General features: G+C 45.3%; 1 protein-coding gene across 1 annotated transcript; it reads left to right on the top strand.

Moving 5' to 3' along the window:
* The first annotated feature begins 1,980 nt into the window (after nt 1-1,980).
* LOC126994499 (autophagy protein 5-like) lies at nt 1,981-20,883 on the top strand. Its single transcript, XM_050853815.1, has 7 exons — nt 1,981-2,294; nt 3,343-3,433; nt 3,969-4,060; nt 12,160-12,275; nt 17,601-17,752; nt 20,227-20,372; nt 20,805-20,883. Exons 4-7 carry the CDS (start codon nt 12,176-12,178, stop codon nt 20,881-20,883), a joined length of 477 nt encoding a protein of 158 aa, XP_050709772.1. The 5' UTR covers nt 1,981-2,294; nt 3,343-3,433; nt 3,969-4,060; nt 12,160-12,175.
* Nucleotides 20,884-21,559: the final 676 nt, after the last annotated feature.

Here is a 21,559-nt window from a genome sequence, read left to right on the forward strand (position 1 = left end):
CCCTCTGGCCCTGGCTAACAATTTAAGACCATCATATTGTGGTCACTTACTATATATATGAGCCTCTCCTCGTCTATCCACATATCCCTAACCATCCTCCTAGCCTTCTCGTTTACAAGGATATAATCTATAGCTGACTCCCTTCCCCTTTCTGCCCAGGCTACCCTTCCCTCCGCTATGGTTAAATTTAATATTTCTGAGTCATGCTCCTCCACAAACTCTAATAACAAAGTCCCATTTCTGTTTATCTCCTCTCCTAGAATACCAATATGTCCATTCATGTCTCCCATGGCAATTACTTGCTCCTGCCTATTTTCTGCTATTACCCTCCCTTCCCTCTCATACTTCCTTTCCTTCTCTACCCTTGCACCCGTCCCTTCCACTGTCATGTAGCACACTACTATGATTAGGTGCTCCAACCTACCCTTGTCCCTGTACCCTATTCTCACTGCTAGAATATCCTCGCTTGCCTCGCTGTTACCCACATCTAGTTCCTCAAAAGTTAAGCCCGAGTCCCGTTTTATAAATAAACCTACTCCCCCACCTTTCCTTGGGTTTCTACTCCTTCCCTCGGCTATAAAATTGTAGTCCCCTGACCTGACTTCTAGTCTTTCCCTCAGCTGGGTCTCGGCAACCCCCACCACATGGAAGTCCCACTCCCTCAATTCCTTAGCCATGTCCTCTAACCTCCCTACTCCCCGTCCCCTAACATTTAGGCATCCCAGACGCCTCCCATGCTCCCTTGCCTCCCTCCCCTTCTGTCCCTGCCCTACACTGCTATGGTTTTTGCTCCCCCTAGGAACTGCACTCAGAGATCTAAAGGCAACAGTGTCAGTATTAAATTCTCTCAAAATAATTGCCATAAATGAAATATTATTCAAAATTGTGGTAATATTCCATGAGTTGAGCCGTCTCGCTGCAAGGGACACCTCTGTGCAGTGTGAAGCAGCTGCCTCGTGCACACTCAACACACGGCCGCGCTTCTCTCTGCTGGAAGTCACTTGTTCGTTATATATTAATACTGTGAAATATGGTCTGAGGGGGCATGTGTCGAGCACAGGCCAGGCTATGTTAGGTTAGTTGTAGTTGGATTCGGTTAGGTTAGATTGCTTGATTGTCCTAAATAAAAAATAAATATTGTCTGGGAGCATATATTGAGATATTTATTTCCTCTTATTGAATTTTGGCAACAGAGCACAGGCCAGGCTATGTTAGGTTAGGTTTACTTGGATTCGGTCATTTTAGATTGCTTGATTGTCCATGATAAATAAATAAATATTGTCTGGGAGCATATATTGAGGTATTTATTTCCTCTTATTGAATTTTGGCAACAGAGCACAGGCCAGGCTATGTTAGGATTCGGTCAGGTTAGATTGCTTGATTGTCCACGGTAAATAAATATTGTCTGGGGGATATATTGAGGTATATATTTCCTCTTACTGAATTTTGGCAGCAGAGCACAGACCAGGCTATGTTTGGTTAGTTTAACTGTTTATGATAGAGAAATAAATATTATCTTGGGGGGATATGCTGTATTGAGGCATGGGCCAGGTTTAGGTTAGGTAGAGCCAGCTTAGGCTAGGTTAGTTTAATGATAAAGAAATAAATATTATCTTGGGGGGATATGCTGTATTGAGGCATGGGCAAGGTTTAGGTTAGGTAGAGCCAGCTTAGGTTAGGCTAGTTTAATGATAAAGAAATAAATATTATCTTGGGGGGATATGCTGTATTGAGGCATGGGCCAGGTTTAGGTTAGGTAGAGCCAGCTTAGGTTAGGTTAGTGTAATGATAAAGAAATAAATATTATCTTGCATGGGATATACTGTATCGAGGTAAGTTATGTTAGGTTAGGTTAAGTCAGGTTAGATTAATTAGTTGTTCATGATTAATACATTGCTAGCTTGTTGCTGCATTGTTTGTTGTTGTCTCAGGTGGACGTCGGCCCGGTGGGTGTACTTCTGTAGTTTTACTAATTAATATAAGGTAATGATTGATTGATAGTTTATTGTTGCAGGGAAACAACAAAGGAGAAGGGAGGAACATGCCATCCCAACCCCCAGGCAGGACAGAGTGTGATTATACAACTAGTAATACATGTGGAGGCAGTACCAAGAAACGATAAAGACACAATGGCAGGAATGAATGCACAACAAGGGAGGGGGGCGGTACCTGCCGGCCTCCCCCTGGGCAATGATGATGTGTTGTCCATGGCAGTGTTCACCCACGAGGCGCCCCAGCTGGTGATGCTGTGCCGGGTGTGTTGTTCCCTGAGCAGTAATTATGCTGTGCTCCAGGTTAGCTGAGCCTATAGAATGTACTCTAATGCTTTATTGCTTGTTTTTGTTACCAAGGTATGTTTAGCTGATGTACTGTAACATTTTGGGGCTGTTTTATTATCAAGGTATATTTAGGTGAGGTTATAGAATGTACTCAATACTTTATGGGTTGTTTTTTATCAAGGTATATTTAGGTGAGGTTATAGAATGTACTCAATACTTTATGGGTTGTTTTTTATCAAGGTATATTTAGGTGAGGTTATAGAATGTACTCAATACTTTATGGGTTGTTTTTTATCAAGGTATATTTAGGCGTTGTATATACTGTTTTATTATCAATGTATATTTTTTGGATGTTTTTATCAAGGTTTACTTAGTGAGGTTATAGAATGTACAGTAATCTTTTATGGGGCTTTTTTTTATCAAGGTTTACTTAGTGAGGTTATAGAATGTACAGTAATCTTTTATGGGGCTTTTTTTTATCAAGGTTTACTTAGTGAGGTTATAGAATGTACAGTAATCTTTTATGGGGCTTTTTTTATCAAGGTTTACTTAGTGAGGTTATAGAATGTACAGTAATCTTTTATGGGGCTTTTTTTTATCAAGGTGTTTTGTTGGGCCTGTTTTTTATCAAGGTTGACTTAGTGAGGTTATAGAATGTACAGTAATCTTTTATGGGGCTTTTTTTATCAAGGTGTTTTGTTGGGCCTGTTTTTTATCAAGGTTGACTTAGTGAGGTTATAGAATGTACAGTAATCTTTTATGGGGCTTTTTTTATCAAGGTTTACTTAGTGAGCTTATAGAATGTACAGTAATCTATTCAAGGGGCAGTTTTTTATCAAGAATATTTAGGTTGTTATGAAATATACTCTAATATTCAAGGGGCAGTTTTTTATCAAGAATATTTAGGTTGTTATGAAATATACTCTAATATTCAAGGGGCAGTTTGTTACCAAGGTATATTTAGGTCTGGTTAGATTAGTTAGTATTTATTTTATTTTAGGTTGCTACGTAAGTTAAGGTTATTTATTTATTTATTTATTTATATTTTTTCTGTGGTTTCCAGCACTGGTGGCAGTGCTTCCAGATGGTCATCCTCAGAGCACCACATTCATCAGAGTCGGCCCCAAAACCTTCATGGGCACTCCAGTAATGAGGTCCAATCAAACCACCATCCAGGCCCCACAGGAAAGCCTGCCGCTGCTATAGGCTGGCACATAAAAAAAAATAATAAATAAAAAATAAATGAATAATAATGATAACTGTCAGGTAATGTGCTGTGGGTTATGGTTAAACTGAGATTGGAGTGGCTGCACCTTGCAGGGACTTGGTACCTTATTGTATTTGTTTATTTATTGTCTCCATATCCATATTTGTCCTGGTTTCTTAAGTTTCCACAAGCTCTTTGCCTCCATCACCTTTTCTCTTAAGTCATTCCCAGTGTTTATGTTTCTCCTTGGAAAGCTGTAGTCCTTAGTATCATGACGACATGTTCCCTTCCTCATGTTTTCCTGTGACCTCCTAGCTCTGCCTTCCCTTCCCTTGTCAGTAATAGGTCTTTATCACCTGACTCCTGCAAGTCACTCATTGGTTCACATCCTGCAGTCAGACCTTCTCTCTCCCCTTTTACAGAAGTGAATGTATTGATATTTTATGTGAGTGTAAGGAAGTGACCCTTTGTATTTTGTGCAGGCATTACCCGGTGGGCGTGCTGCTTGACCTCCCCTGACCCGGAACCTCACGGCACACTTCCCAGAACAGGACCTCATCCACTAACCCTCAAGGTAGGCTAGAGTTCCTTGACAGAGAGAGTACATAGGTGGCCCTGTGTATGAGGCTGCTGGGCGCCTTTATTGGCCCCTCGAGCACTAGGCACGAATGGTCTGCTGACCCTGTGCCGGGCTGTGCCCAAACCAACCAACCAGCCAACCAACCCCTCGAGCACGGCGCCAACTTTGAACTGAGGCATCAGAGACATAGTTTTTTCCTATTTATGGAGTTGACACGGCTGCTTTTTAATGTAGCAATGCCTTTCCACCAGGCTTGCTGCTGTAGTAACAGGCCGGAGAGGGGAAACAAAGTTTATAAATTCCCTGCAAGTCTGCTGAGAAGATAGAGTTGTGCCAACAAAGTCAGTCTTCTCGGGAGGAAACCATCTTGTTGGTCAGGTTGATGCCAGATATGCAGTGTGTGTGTTTTGCTATAATAACTGCCCTCCCTGTGTACTGTCTATGGGGATTATTGTGAGAGATAATGCTACAAGGACTGAAACAATCGTTCACCTCACTGTCACCAGAGGTCCAGACATGGTTGCTGATGAGGGAAGCTGTCGCCCATATGTCCAATATTATTGGGTGTGATCTCTCCCACAGGGCTTGAGACTCATAATGGATATTTCACAGTCTCATAAATGGCAGTCTCACGGACTGGACGTGTTACAAGATTTTGGATAAAAAGAATTGATGTTACTTCCGATATGCCATTCATCTTGGTAAAACTCCAGAATCACACCCAACTCACTCTAATGGTTAAAACTTTCTTTTTTTAGATATATTTACTAAGCATCACTCTGATACCAGTTTCCATTATTATTTCAGAGATTTTAACATGCGGGTAAAGTTAGTGTTTGAGAGTGCTGGGCTAGGTACTACTTGCTCATGTGACGGCTCTTCAGCCAGAGACTCCTCCAGGTAGAGCTACAAGTCCCTCTTTATCTAACAGCCTAATGGATAAGGCTGCACAGTCTTCATTTCCTTGGGTACCAATGTCATTATATATGGTGAAGACATTTTTATACAGTTAATATTCTCTTAACCTATTTTGACCCTCAGGCAAAATGAAATATGTTTAAATAGCCTTAGTATTTTATTGTATTATTTTTTCATCAACAATAAGCATTTCAATATTGAATTAAACTCAGTGTTATTGAACAATAATCACTGATGAATTATCTTCACAATTCCTTGGAATTGCACAGTAGACTACATTTATTGCCCAGCTACATCCTAGTGTAATAATAATAATGATAATAATAGTAATAGTAATAATAATAATAATAATAATAATAATAATAATAATAATAATAATAATAATTTTATTCACCAAGAGCAGATTACAAAGAATCGTGAGATATTTCATGTTTCTGAAAAGGTCTTGGCTTACAATGACAATGAATCAGTTTTAATTACCGTTTGCGTCCTGAGATTTTGTTGATGCAGTTAAGAAACAAAGAGAAATAAGTTTAAAGAAAATAATATTGAAGAATAAAAAAGTAAAAAGTAAAACTTTTAAACAAAAAATTAAAAAAGTAAAAACCTTAAAAAAAGGTCTATCAATGTAAAAAAGGTCTACCAATGTGTGCACTGATTATGAGAGGGCGCTTTACATATTTTTGTTCAACCTCCGTACTACACGAGGAATTGTGGAGTTTCTGTACCGCTCTGTCCTGCACCTGACGGGTGGCATCCTGCTGCTGTGTCTGCTCTGGCGACGAGTTGCTGTTCGCTGTGGAAGCAGGTGTGAGTGCGCCGATTTCAACAGCTTCTTCCCAAACCCGAGGGTGAGCTGCTCTCTCCTTTCATCCAGCCTGGGCAGTCCAAACCTTGCCAGCGTGCCGGTGTAGCTGCGATAGTAGTGGCCAAGGATGATGCGACACACTCTCTTTTGGACGGATTCCAGAGCAGTTCGTTGTGCGGCAGTGAGGGCTGGATGCCATACTGGACATGCGTACTCCAGCACGGGTCGGGTCCTCTGACAGTACAGGGAAATTAGCTGGTCCTCTGTTGCTCCGAAGGACCTTGCTCGGAACAGTATAAAAAGTCTTCTGGACGCCTGAGTGAACATGTGGTCCACGTGGTCTTGCCAATTTAGACTTGAGGTGATGACAAGCCCTACCACTTCAGCTGAACTGACCTGCAGTATTTCGTTGTCACAGAGATGAACAGTTGGGAACGCCACGTCCCTCTTGAGGAAGCTGATATTGATGATCTCACATTTGCTTGGGTTTGGTATTAGTTTAAACTCCTCACACAGAAGGTGAGCTGTGGTGATTTGTTCTTGGACTGGGTTATTTTGCAGGTCGGTTGCTTTGGTCACTGCGTACACAGTGACGTCATCAACAAACTTGGCTTTACGCGATGACTGAAGCAGAAGACTGTTGATAACTGCTGGAAAATGACTGGTCCAATGCATGTTCCCTGGGGCACTCCGCAGGTTGTTGGCAGCCACTCAGATGTCTCGCCGTAATATCTTGTGCACTGCTGTCTGTCAGTAAGGAAGGATGTTATGAACGGCAGCAGTGAAGTTCTGCATCCGAGGTGGTGTAGGTGGGTCACTGCTACACTGTGATCCACGTTATCAAATGCTTTCTTGAAGTCAGTGAGACACAGTTGGGCTACAGTGTCTCTTTGCTCCAAGCCTTTAAGTATGGCGTCCAAGAGGTACACCATGTACAGCGTGGTGGAGCGCCCCTTCAAGTTTCCAAACTGCTGGTGGTTGACTTTGTGTAGAATGTCTGCAAGAACCAGGTTTGCTACGTGGCCCTCCAACGTCTTTCCGAGTGTGTCTGTGAGTGACACAGGCCGTAGTTGTCCAAGGCTGGTAACATTTGGAGCTTTGGGGAGTCCTGTCACTGTCGAGCTCTTCCATCGTGTAGGGCAAGATGGTAAGCAGCTGTTGTACATGATCTCCAAAGGTTGACACAGTTCATACGCAAACTCCTTTATTAGTTTTAACGGGAGTTCACCGGGGGAGTGTCTTTCTTTGTTTTTATTTTCTTTAAGTCTTTATATATGTGTAGTTTAGAATAACGAGGCAGAGGAAGCGATGGCTGGTGGGCCGGTACTACACCTGGGCCGATGGGTGGGTAGTTTGTACATATGGCAGCGAAGTGTTCGTTAATCATATTTGCAATATGTCGATGGTCATCAAGGTTAAAAGCCGAAAGATTCACTGGTATGCGTTTAGGTTCAGTTAACATTGTGATACATTTATTAAGACCACTTTCATTTTGCACTGACTCAAAAATATTCAACCTTTGCTTGTTTGATTTTCCTTTTTGAAGCAGAATTATATTCACGATATCACTCTGTGTGACGTTGGTTGTACGCACGGCGCTTTTTGTTTATCAGACGTTGTATTTCTGGGGTCATCCACGGTTTGTCATTATCTCGTTTGCGCCAAGATTTAAGGGGAAATGTGTTTCATACTGGTGCTTCAGGACGGTGAACAGTGTATTTTCTTGTTGTTCCACGGTTGGCATTATTTGTAAGAACGACCAGTCCACTGCCGTGATCCAGAATCCGAAGCTCCTCACGGATGAATCCTTGAACGGTCTGTATTGGAGGGTGAGATGTTGTGGGGGAGGTGGTAGTGCCGTAGGTCTTACCAAAACACATTTATGTCTACTAAGACCAATAGGTGCAGATATTCGGGAGAACAATAATCTGAGTGCATGTCTGTTAAAATCAAGTCTATCACTGAGTTTTCATGGGTCGGCTGCGTCACTAGGTTTTGTATATGGAGAGCATCACACACTCTGTTCTTATCAAGACCATTAAAATCACCAGCAATAACCACCTTGCAATCAGTGTGCGTTGAACGGAATAAATCAACACTAGACACCACACGGTTAGTCAGTCCGTCATGGACAGGGGAATCTGGTGGGTAGTATAATACACTCAATAATATTTGTCCTATTCTCCTAACACTTTTCAAAGGCACCCATAAACACTCTAACTGTGGAGGAAAAGCGATTGGTGCTTGTACAGCATTCATGGGTTGTCTTACGTACACACACACGCCGCCACCACGGCTGCCTCGGTGTTTGTGAAACAAATCATAGTTACTAAGTTCGTACATGAATGATGGTTTATTGATTGAAAACTAGGTCTCACTTATTGCGATAACATCGGGATCCTTTTGCTCCGCGACCAGACATATAACTTTATTAGTAATACTTGTGGGATTGCTAAGAAGCATCGAAGGGGGTTGGGAGGGTATGGGGTTGGGTTGTCTAGGGATGGGGGTGAGAAAGGGGTGCGATATGGAAAGGGGGTTGGGGGAGGGGTCACGGGGCTGGGTTACATAAGAACATAAGAACGCAGGAGTCTGCAAGAGGCCGGTAGGCCTGTACGAGGCAGCTCCTTTGACCCTAAGCTCCCGTGTATCTAACCCCACCTAATATCGCTGTCCATGAATTTATCTAGTCTATTTTTGAATGTGACAATTGTATTGGCACTCACCACATGACTGCTAAGCCTATTCCACTCATCCACCACCCTGTTAGTAAACCAATTTTTGCCTATGTCCCTGTTGAATCTGAATTTATCCAGTTTAAACCCGTTACTTCGTGTCCTACCCGGTTCTCTTACCAACAAAACCTTATGAATGTCTCCCTTATTAAAGCCCTTCATCCATTTATAAACCTCGATCATGTCTCCACGCACCCTTCGCCTTTCTAGAGAATGCAAGTTTAACTGTTTGAGTCTTTCCTCGTATGGCAAGTTTCTCAACCCCTGAATCATCTTAGTCATCCTCCTCTGCACCGATTCTAACATTTTGATATCCATTCTATAGTAAGGTGACCAGAACTGAACCGCATAGTCAAGATGAGGTCTAACTAATGCTAAATATAGTTTGAGGAAGACTTCGGGGCTTCTGTTGCTTACGCTCCTTGAAATAAATCCCAGTACCCTATTAGCTCGATTTCTAGCTTGAATGCATTGTGCCCTTGGACGGAGATCAGAGCTCACTAAGACCCCTAAATCCCTCTCGCACCCAGACCTACTTATGAGAGTGTCATTTAAGCAATAGTTGTGTGAGGGGTTGTTCCTACCTACACTCAGAATACTGCACTTCCCTACATTGAACTCCATCTGCCATTTATCCGCTCAGTCATATAATCTGTTGAGTTCACCTTGGAGAATACTAGCGTCCTGATCCGACTCAATTACTCTACCGATCTTGGGTTATGTGTGTGTGTGTGTGTGTGTGTGTGTGTGTTGACACAAGAGAGCAGCAGGGCGAGTAATGGAATCAGTGTCCCCTCCCACCTCCCCGTCATTACTTTGCACTAATTTTCTCCATCGTCTAAAGTTTACTGCAAGCAAGTAACAGAAAGGAAACGAGGTGCCTTGGCGTTGATGGAGCCTTGGTGGTGTGGTAGCACCGTAGCCTGTGACAAGTGTATTAGTAGGTCGAACAGCTTACCACGTTCAGGAGGCAGCGTCCCTCCCTGCAGGCAAGGGTCACGCGAGGAAGGGATTTGTGGGTGAGAGAAAGACTTCCTCAACTACTGCCAATATTTTTCTGCAACACTAAGTATTCTTACCCTCAAATAGAAGCGTTTTTAGCCTCACGTGCCTGTAGTAGCGATGTCCAGAATCCCGGACAAACTTTGCGGGTGGGTAGAAATCTACATATAGGAATGGTACAAAGTTTATTTAAAAAATGTTCACTTAAATTAGATGTTATTCTTAACTCTTTGAACTATGAAATAACTAAGCATGCTGTGGGTCTTGCCCTCCTCCTCCTGTTGTTTTCTTTCCTCTTCCTCCCTGTCTTGTTGCAAAATGGTGTTGATAGAAATGTCATCTGTGACCTCACAAGCTCCATCCCCTCCTCCAGCGTCACATCACCACCTCCAGACACACACAGACTTTACTTTTCTTAATATATCTTGCTAAATTATAGGTGTGTCTTATACTCCGGTGCATCTTATGTGGCGGGACACACGCTACCTTAGAAATTAGGAAATGTACTTTCCAAGGAAAAAAATGGACAAAGCGCATCAGATCTACGTGCTGAGTGTGTCTGGCTACATCAGTGGTCTGCACATTAGCCAAAAGGAAAGAATAGATGAAAAATGTTGAGGGGAGTCTGTAGATTAAGCCGCACAGTGTTGTGTGGGGAAAGTGTGCTCATACTTGTGCCGGCCAATGGGGCGTTGTGTGTGGGGGTAAACTTTACCAATTTATTTCCCGCATTGTTTCCTGCCATTGCATGGGTGGATGGTGGATGGGAGGTGTCCTGGCCCATCTTAGGGTGACTCAGCAAGGTTTTCCAGGCCTATCAGCGTGTGTCTGTCCCAGCCAGCAGAGCAGAGCTGTGAGGGAGGGCAGGGCCTGGCCTTAGGTTTGTAGGGAAGCATTACCTTAATGTTGCCACATCCAGGGAAGGTGCAGCAGGCTGTGGAGGTAATGAAGGAGCCTGCACCACATGTGACAACATTGCCATACACACACACAGGGTAGTTGGCTGGGGGAGGGGGTGGTACAAGGGTGTACGGGTGTAGGGGGCTGTGGAGGTAATGAAGGAGCCTGCACCACATGTGACAACATTGCCATACACACACACACACACACACACACACACACACACACACACACAGGGTAGTTGGCTGGGGGAGGGGGTGGTATGAGGGTGTACGGGTGTAGGGGAGTCTTCAGGGCTGGGGAAGGCCTATTATCAGGCTCTGGCATCGGTGAATAATAATAATAATAATAATAACTGTGTTGGGTAATGTGCCATTGCTTACAGATACATTCAGACTGTAGTGGCTGTACCTTGCAGGGAATTAGTATCTTATTGTCTTATTTAATTATTGTCTCCATGTCTGTATTTGTTCAGTTTTTCCTTAAGCTTCCTCACACTCTTTGCCGCCTCCTTCCTGTGACTTCCTGACTCTGTGCCTTCACCTACCCTTTCCAGTAATAGGTCTGTGCCTTCACCTACCCTTTCCAGTAATAGGTCTGTGCCTTCACCTACCCTTTCCAGTAATAGGTCTGTGTCATCTTCACCTACCCTTTCCAGTAATAGGTCTGTGTCATCTTCACCTACCCTTTCCAGTAATAGGTCTGTGTCATCTTCACCTACCCTTTCCAGTAATAGGTCTGTGCCTTCACCTACCCTTTCCAGTAATAGGTCTGTGTCATCTTCACCTACCCTTTCCAGTAATGGGTCTGTGTCATCTTCACCTACCCTTTCCAGTAATAGGTCTGTGTCATCTTCACCTACCCTTTCCAGTAATAGGTCTGTGTCATCTTCACCTACCCTTTCCAGTAATAGGTCTGTGTCATCTTCACCTACCCTTTCCAGTAATAGGTCTGTGCCTTCACCTACCCTTTCCAGTAATAGGTCTGTGTCATCTTCACCTACCCTTTCCAGTAATAGGTCTGTGTCATCTTCACCTACCCTTTCCAGTAATAGGTCTGTGTCATCTTCACCTACCCTTTCCAGTAATGGGTCTGTGTCATCTTCACCTACCCTTTCCAGTAATGGGTCTGTGTCATCTTCACCTACCCTTTCCAGTAATAGGTCTGTGTCATCTTCACCTACCCTTTCCAGTAATGGGTCTGTGTCATCTTCACCTACCCTTTCCAGTAATAGGTCTGTGTCATCTTCACCTACCCTTTCCAGTAATAGGTCTGTGTCATCTTCACCTACCCTTTCCAGTAACAGGTCTGTGTCATCTTCACCTACCCTTTCCAGTAATAGGTCTGTGTCATCTTCACCTACCCTTTCCAGTAATAGGTCTGTGTCATCTTCACCTACCCTTTCCAGTAACAGGTCTGTGTCATCTTCACCTACCCTTTCCAGTAATAGGTCTGTGTCATCTTCACCTACCCTTTCCAGTAATAGGTCTGTGTCATCTTCACCTACCCTTTCCAGTAATAGGTCTGTGTCATCTTCACCTACCCTTTCCAGTAATAGGTCTGTGTCATCTTCACCTACCCTTTCCAGTAATAGGTCTGTGTCACCTGATTCCACCAAGTCATTCATTGGTTCATATCCTGCAAGCAGACCTTCTCCCTCCTCTTGTACAGAACTGAATGTACTGATATTTGATGTGAGTGTGAGGCAGTGACCCTGTGTGTTGTTGCAGGCATTACCTGGGGGGCATGCTGCTTGACCTCCCTTGCAGGGTCGCCTTGCTGCCCTGGAACCTCCCGGCACACTTCTCACACTTCCCAGAACAGCATCTCATCACTGCCCCTCAAGGTGGGTATATGTGCAGCCCGACAGCTTGCTTTTTCCTAGGTAGACAGATCATTGTCATCATCATCATCGTCATCATCATCATCATCATCTTCACCATCATCTACATCATCATCATCATCACCATCATCGTCATCATCATCATAACCATCATCGTCAGCATCAAGAGTATCAAGATGCCTCTCCAATTGAAACTGACCCTCTCTTTTTGTCCTCCTGTACTGACTTCCTTCAGCTGGAGCAGTGCTTGATAGTCTTCTGTCTCATTTTTGTGGCTTCCACTGCCGTAAAAAAATCACCATCATCATCATTCTCAGAGAAAGTAGAGTCCTTTCCAAGTCTCTGAGTGTGTCCAGCCAGCCTCACTCTGCCTGCAGGCACTGTTCAGGCTTCAGCAGGCCCTCTGGTCAGGCCCAGGGTCTGTAGGCCATTCTGCACTGTGTCATCATGTCTGCCTTAGTTACCCTCCACCTCAACTGCAGTGTATCCTCGTCTAATGTAGGTTTTTGTATCTGTGCCTCCAACTTGTTAGAGAAAGTTTGTGTTGCAGGGACTAGAGGAAACTTTTTCTTTGGCCCCTTCCCTAAATCCCCTCTTTTTCTCCCCTTCACTCGTGAGTGCCCTTACGTAGCCACATAGAAATTAGAAAATACACCCTGCTGCCGTTCACTAAGTTAGAAAAATATAATGTGAGCACAGTGGAATTTGAGAAAAACAACACTTTATTGACCTCAAGAGAGAAGTGTGCACACACCAAGCCTGAGGGGAGGGAGACTGGCTAAAAACCTTCCAAGTTGAGGGAACTCACAACACATCTCATTAACTTACTAGTGTTCTGCATTGCCTCCTCTTCTTGCCGCTGCAGGATGTTTCTCTTAACCTGTCCACTGCGATTGTCACGGATTTTACCTTCACTGTTAGCCTGGTAACACACCCAGGTCTTTCTCTGGCTCTGTGGTGGATAGTGGAGTGTTTCCCATGTGGTATTGGTATGCTGGATATCCCCTCCCAAGGTGCAGGACTTTACATTTTTCTTCATTGAATTGTAGCAGCCACTTTTTGCTCCATTTCTGTATCTTGGTGAGGTCTTCTGGTAGGAAATCCCCAGTCAAGGGGTTAATGTGCAAAGTGGCAGGTGCCTGTCTGCCTTGGTTTCCTTGGTCTGTGTCCATGCAAGTGTAGACTGAGACTGCTTCTTCCAGCTGCCTCACCACCTCATTGGGAAGCGTTGTTGGCTGTGATCAACACCTTCTGGCACTCCACATGACTCAGAATGGGATGCAGGAAGCATAGTCTTGGCCTCCACCTCCCCCTCCTCCTCCTCCTCCTCCTCCTCCTCCTCCTCTTGTTTTCTTTCCTCTTCCTCCCTGTCTTGTTTCATAATGGTGTTAACAGAAATGTCATCCCCTCACAAGCTCCCTCCCTCCTCCAGCGTCACACCACCACCTCCGGCAGGGTTCGGGCAGCAGCAGCAGCCTCTATGCTGTGTGTGCCACAAAATGGGCCTGGGAGTAGCAGGGAGGGGCGGCAGGGTGGGGAGGGGGCGGCCTGAGGCAAGGAGGAGCGGGTGCTGATTAGTTAGTGGCTGAGAGCGAGAGACATCAAGCATTACAGTAATTTTTCTGTGGTTGAGTTAGAGTTCCCTACCGTGGAATCATGCCCGGGTTAGACGAATTTCCTGTTACAATAAACTGCGTAAGATGAAAAGTTTTGTTTAGTCGGCGCAACATCTGTGGTCATATGCCGAAGAGAGACAGGAGGGGGAAGGAATTATAGGAGAAGGGAACAGATCCCAGGAGACGGGACACAACCCCAGATTAATACCTGGTACCCATTCACTGTTGGGTGGACAGGGGCGTAGGGTATCGGAAAAGCTGCCCAAATGTTTCCACTCTGCCCGGGAATCGAACCCGGGCTCTCAGTTGTGAGCCGAGTGTGCTAACCACTGCACCACGAAGCCCCCTCTGCGTAAGATGAGGATAAACTGTACGGCCTCTCTCACCCTCACCCTGACACCCTTCACTCCTCTCCATCCATACAGCCAAAGCACCTCAGTAACCAAGGGTATGTAGGTCTTTCTGTACTGTATCATCCTGTGTCTTCTGTGATCTTCCTCCACCAACACTACCCATCACCTGCTGCCTCCCTCACCCTCACCCTGACACCCTTCACTCCTCTCCATCCATACAGCCAAAGCACCTCAGTGTACCAAGGGTATGTAGGTCTTTCTGTACTGTATCATCCTGTGTCTTCTGTGATCTTCCTCCACCAACACTACCCATCACCTGCTGCCTCCCTCACCCTCACCCTGACACCCTTCACTCCTCTCCATCCATACAGCCAAAGCACCTCAGTGTACCAAGGGTATGTAGGTCTTTCTGTACTGTATCATCCTGTGTCTTCTGTGATCTTCCTCCACCAACACTACCCATCACCTGCTGCCTCCCTCACCCTTCACTCCTCTCCATCCATACAGCCAAAGCACCTCAGTAACCAAGGATATGTAGGTCTTTCTGTACTGTATCATCCTGTGTCTTCTTTGGTCTGCCTCCACCAACACTACCCATCACCTGCTGCCTCCCTCACCCTTCACTCCTCCTCTCCATCCATACAGCCAAAGCACCTCAGTAACCAAGGGTATGTAGGTCTTTCTGTACTGTATCATCCTGTGTCTTCTGTGATCTTCCTCCACCAACACTACCCATCACCTGCTGCCTCCCTCACCCTCACCCTGACACCCTTCACTCCTCTCCATCCATACAGCCAAAGCACCTCAGTGTACCAAGGGTATGTAGGTCTTTCTGTACTGTATCATCCTGTGTCTTCTGTGATCTTCCTCCACCAACACTACCCATCACCTGCTGCCTCCCTCACCCTCACCCTGACACCCTTCACTCCTCTCCATCCATACAGCCAAAGCACCTCAGTGTACCCAGGATCTGTAGGTCTTTCTGCACTGTATCATCCTGTGTCTTCTTTGGTCTGCCTCCACCAACACTACCCATCACCTGCTGCCTCCCTCACCCTTCACTCCTCCTCTCCATCCATACAGCCAAAGCACCTCAGTGTACCCAGGATCTGTAGGTCTTTCTGTACTGTATCATCCTGTGTCTTCTTTGGTCTGCCTCCACCAACACCACCCATAATCTACTGTGTCGCTCACCCTCACCCATTCTCTCCTGTCCAGACCACCTCAGTCTTCCCCTCCTCACTGCAACACTTCACACAGCCAAGACTCATCCCACCTCTCAGACCATTCACCGTGATTTAGTATGCAGTGTCACTGTGATTTCTTGGACTAATTCTCCGACCAACAGGGGTGTAAGATAGAAGCTGTGTCTGATATTGGTTGAAATCTTGCCTCTCCTGCCAGGGCAAAATAAAGTACACACAAAATATCTGGGAAACTGAACGTGGGAATTGTGAAGCAGTGATTGGAAGACAGGCACAACAGTCTGGTATTAGGAAATGTAAGGATGAGAGACGAGTGGGAATTTAAGGGAATAGGAAGAGATCTAATGTGAGGAAGGAAGTGTCAAGTGAGAGACTGGTACAAGCAGAGGTACAGAAGGAAGGTGAGGGAAGTATTTGGCAGAGCAAGAGTAGGAGTGAAACACAGTGCTGGAGTGAGTGAGGATGTGAGAGTCTTAACCCCTTGGCTGCAGATTTCCTGCCAGAACACCTCACCAAGCTACAGGACGGGAGCAAAAAGTGGCGGCTACAATGCAGTGAAGAAAAATGTAAAGTCCTGCACCTTGGGAGGGGAAATCCAGCACACCAATACCACATGGGAAATGCTCCACTATCCACCACAGAGGCAGAGAAAGACCTGGGACTGTATGTTACCAGGACAACAGTGAAGGGATATCTAGTACACCAATACCACATGGGAAATGCTCCACTATCCACCACAGAGGCAGAGACAGACCTGGGACTGTATGTTACCAGGATAACAGTGAAGGGATATCCAGCACACCAATACCACATGGGAAATGCTCCACTATCCACCACAGAGGCAGAGAAAGACCTGGGACTGTATGTTACCAGGACAACAGTGAAGGGATATCCAGCACACCAATACCACATGGGAAATGCTCCACTATCCACCACAGAGGCAGAGAAAGACCTGGTACTGTATGTTACCAGGATAACAGTGAAGGGATATCCAGTACACCAATACCACATGGGAAATGCTCCACTATCCACCACAGAGGCAGAGAAAGACCTGGTACTGTATGTTACCAGGATAACAGTGAAGGGATATCCAGCACACCAATACCACATGGGAAATGCTCCACTATCCACCACAGAGGCAGAGAAAGACCTGGTACTGTATGTTACCAGGACAACAGTGAAGGGATATCCAGCACACCAATACCACATGGGAAATGCTCCACTATCCACCACAGAGGCAGAGAAAGACCTGGTACTGTATGTTACCAGGACAACAGTGAAGGCAATTACAGCAGACGGGTTGAGAAGAGTTCAGTGTCAAGGGCAGCCTGGGACGTAGTGGGACACAAGGTGTGTGGAAGAGGAAGGGAGGGAATGCATGCTGGACAGACGATACAAAATAGACAGTTAAGGAACAGTAGGGAAAGTAGACAGAGTATATGACTATTTTGGTAGAGTGACATCAACAAACTATTTAGAGAACAAAAAGCTTTCTGAAAGAAGTCGAGATAAATTGGGGACTTCAACGGAGAAGTCACACAACTTTAGGCCTATGAATCACCTGGTTTAAGGCTGCTTTTTCTGAAACTTGCTTCACCACACAATGCAGCAAGAATTCAGGTGCCAGATGCCGCCAAAAACAGTACTACCGCTTTGATTGGTTTGTCACAACTTTTACACCAACGCCTCACATGGCCAAGCTTGTGAGCAGGGTGAGGTGCCGGAACACTGGAGGAGGGCCGTCATTGTGCCACTGAACAAACGGGAAGGAAGAAGGGATGGTTGTGGCAGTCACGGGGAATAAGGTGACTCAGTGTGCCAGGGAAGGTGGAGGGAAGGGCTTTAAACGAAAGGGTGAAAAGAATGATAAAAAGTGTCGGCGATGAACAAGGGGGTGATAGGGAAGGGAGGGAGGTGTAAATATATGTTTTGACTGTCAGGATGCCTTGATTTTGTCCAGCTCTTCTGAGTCTGCCAAACAAGTAATGCTGTAGTTATTTATCCTTAAGACAGGCTGTTGAGCCCCTCTTCATGTCACTACAAAAGTCAGCACAAACATGTACAAACATCCTGAGGCTGTCCACACTCCACAAAGTTGTTCAAGTTATCCGAGCCCAACAAATGCCGGTAATGGTGAGACTGTTCTTATTGCAGAGGTTGTTGAGTCACTCTTCACGTCCTCCCTGAAGGAAGCCGGCGGCCTGAAGCACCGCGGGCAGGTCACCACCACCAGCCTGCAGGCCAGGGACCACAAACACCTCTGGATGGGACTCTGGAATGGCAGGCTTCACTGTGGCTTCACTAAGGTCTCCTCACTCTTATATATACTCAATTTTGCATCAGTACACACGTCATCGTCATTGTCGTATATTGGTCGGTATATCAAACGCTTTCGTCCATCACATCAACTGTTTTCAAAGGCCAAACAGGAGATAAATTGGGTTCTCATGAGTGCTCTTTTAGGTTCATGGTACAGAAGAAGGGTCAAACTACCACCAGGGTCATAAAACTGTCCTTGGAAATGCCCAAAATGCCTATGAAAGCCTTGCCAAGTATGTGTGCTTGGGTGCCAAAATGTTGAGTTATACAGCCCATTATTTCTCTGCTATAGGATGAAGGTCTTTCACAACTCTTTTTGGCAGCTCCTCTATACTTTATTTTATTGGAGCAGAGATTAGTGTTTTTTTCCCCCTGGAGTTGCTTCCTTTAATGAAAACAAAGTCCATTTGTCTCTGTGTCTGATGTTAATACACTTCATCCTGCCCCACAAAGCTTCTAATTTCACGTCCTGCTTCTCTGTCTGCCCTGACTTACACGCTGGCTGGGTGCTTTGGTTCCTCAGCTGCTGTGAGGTGCATGAGATGAAGTGCACAAGTCCAAGCCTCACCTTTCATAGGCACCAGGACACCTTTAACCTTTGTCTGTTCCCTGGTCCAGGACACTCAAGGCCTGTCTCCCCATGTTGTGCCTGGCATTCTTCTCCATTCAGCTTGGCACATTTCTTACCTTCTCTCTGGATCTTGTGTGAGGTGCAGAGTTTATGAAGCACATTTTAGGGCTGGGAATATGCACAGACTGCACCCTTCTCCTCAGGGAGAGGGGCAGGTTTATAGTCATAATAATACAATGTTTACCAAAATTGTTCCACTCCATTTCTCTCCTGATTTCTTATTCATTTTGTAGGCCTGGTTTGCAGTAATTAGGTAAAGTTTGGGGCACATGTTACAAGTGTGCCTGGCTGTGGTGCTCATCTCCATCCCTCTGGCCCTTGAGCCAGCAGCGGGCAAGGACCCTTCAGCCCCAGGACATGGCCACTACAGTATCTGGGTCACCACAGCTGCCTTGCCCAGGCTCCCTTTTATAGGCCAACCCAAAAGGAAGGATGAACAGCTGGGTGGGTCGTCATTATAACCCAGACCGGTGTGTTCATAGCTAGCCGTCAACCTCCACCAAGGGAGCACACTGGTTGCTGTGTGTGTCTACTCTTTCAAAGGTTGCATTCCTCATTATTATTTTTTGCCAGTACCAATTTCTTCCTTCTATGTCTTAAAGTATAGCTCACCTTTCCCACTTGATGCTCCTGGAGTAATGATGTGTAAATAAAAGACAGAAATGACACCTGTGTAATTGTTTAATAGTGCAAACATAAATATGTACTACTAAACTTCTCTAAGGGGTGTGTGTTTGTACACAGCAAACACTGCCTGGGTCACTGTAACAGCAGCCTGCCCCTGTCCCTGCAGAGGAAGGTGTTCCGTCAGTGTAACAGGAGAAAGCTGAAAGTAAATGTCAACAAAAGTAAAGTGATGGTTTGTGAGTGAAGTAGAAGTGAGGTTGTAGATTTTGTATGCCCATATAGAGTGGGAATTGAATGTGAAAAAGAATGCAAAATAATTTTGAATGGTGAAGAAATGGAGGAGGTCAATGAGTTTAAGTACCTTGGATCAGTTATGTGTAAGCATGGTGGTATGGAGGGAGAGACAAGAGAAAGGGCATTGCAAGGAAGAAGGGTGGTAGGGTCTTTGGGATGAATCATGAATGGCAGAAGTGTGAGCATGAAGGTATAGAAGGAATTGAGAAATACAATAATAGTACCAACCCTCACATATGCAAGTGAAACGTGGGCCTGGAATGAAACTCAGAGGTCTAGAGTGCAGGCAGTGGAAATGAGTTATTTGAGGAGTGCTTGTGGTGTGAGTAGAATGGATGGAATGAGTAATGAAAGTGTGTACGAGCGTTTTGGAATGTGTCACAGGGGTGAAGGGAAGAAGTGTGGAGTGGTGGAAGAAGTGAAGCAACAGACTTTAAAGTGGTTTGGCCACATGGAGCGAATGGAGGAGAGTAAGATGACCAGAAGGGTGTATGTGAGTGAGATAGAGGGAGGGAATGCTAGAGGACGACCTCCAGTGAAATGGAGGGATAGGGTGCAAGAGTACGTTAGGGAGAGGGGGGAAAGATCTTTGGGAAACTTTGAGCAGGCAAGGAGGGAGTGTCTGGATAGAGAAAGTTGGAAGCTCTTCTGCTGTGGCCATCCCCTGGTGGGAGCTCCTAGGAGCAGGCGTCCATGAAATGATGATGATGATGATGGGTCTAGAACAATGTTTTCAAAGTCACAATCAACAAACTAGCTCTGTCTTGCCCCTAACCTTAAAAATCAATAAAAAATGAGAACACGCCAGGTTTGCCAAGACCCCCAAAGCTCCCCCAATAACAAATAAGGTCACTAGGTTTTGCCGAAGTCAACACTAAACCTTCTTCCTCCTCTTCCTCCTCCTCTCAGATCAACCGCATGTGCAAGACATGCCAGGCTCTGATGTCCAGTGTGGAGGAGATCGGAATTCCTATCATGAGGGAGACACACAACCGCACCACACCCTCACCGGACGCCAGCAAGCTATTGCCATCCTGTAGTCGCCACACCTCCAGGTTGGTCGTGGCTTGGGGGGGAACCGTATATTTTCTCCTCAGTTCTGTGTCTTAATTTTAGGTTTGTTTGTACATCAAGCTTGATATTTGCCATCCTGAAGTCCCCCTCACTGCCATGACTCTACTCTTGCTCATTCCTATGCTATCCAGATCCCTTATGCAAGGGTTAACCACCATCTTCATTCTTTCATCCCTATTCTATCCAAATCCCTTATGCAAGAGTCAAACAGCATCTTCATTATTTCATCCCTGTACTGTCCAAATTCCTTATACAAGAGTTTACCAGCATCTTCATTCTTTTATCCCTTCCACTGGTAAACTCTGAAACAGCAATAGCCTCCCTTTGTCTGTATTTTTACTCCTGCTCATCCCTATACTATCCTGATCCCTTATGCAAGAGTTGAGCAGCAGCATCTTCATTCCTTCATCCAGCAGGGAGTTCTCCAGGCACACGCCAGCATTGCCGCCAAGGACTTCACAATGCACTGCCCGAAACACCCGCCGAGGTTAATGAGGATGAGGAGACAGTCAAGATTGTGCAGTGGGTGAAGAGCAATGAGCCAATGGTAGGAATCTTGTCTCTCTGTCTGTATCTTATCTGTCTGTATCTTAAATGTATTTGCCCTTCACTTACCCTGTTTCAAAAGTCTCTTGTCATAGAAGTTGCTGCTGGGACTTTGATGGAGTGGTTTGTGATCCTGGTGATGGCTTTACATGGCTTTTGCATCTTGAGCGGGGAAAACACCAATGAACACCCGGTTAGTCTTTTCTGTGGCCTTGGGAAACAGTCATGGTGGGAGCCTGACACGTTAAGGATGACCTCACTTTGTTGTAGAGAGTCTCATTAGTAAGGAAGCATGTATGAATTTTCTGAGGCAAGACCTATAGTAACTGTTTGGGGCTTTGTTAGGTTAGGTTAGGTTAGCTTCTCAGTATTCTGATGTAATAAATATTCTAGGCGAGTACAGGATGATTCAGTGTTTTAAAGAGACAGCCAGCACCTCACAACAGTCATCTGAGGCAGTGCACTTGAAAAGATTGGCATTTCCTTCTTTTTATTTATTTTTTCTTTGGTCGAGATGGAAGTCATGGGCACCCAGTTTAAGAATCATTATGTAAGACACTGTATTTCTGTGCCTCAGTCTGTGTTGAGTTCCCTGACCCTTGTTGCTGTTTGCCCAGTGCTT

This window comes from Eriocheir sinensis, unplaced genomic scaffold (genome assembly GCF_024679095.1).
Source record: "Eriocheir sinensis breed Jianghai 21 unplaced genomic scaffold, ASM2467909v1 Scaffold806, whole genome shotgun sequence".
NCBI lineage: Eukaryota > Metazoa > Arthropoda > Malacostraca > Decapoda > Varunidae > Eriocheir > Eriocheir sinensis.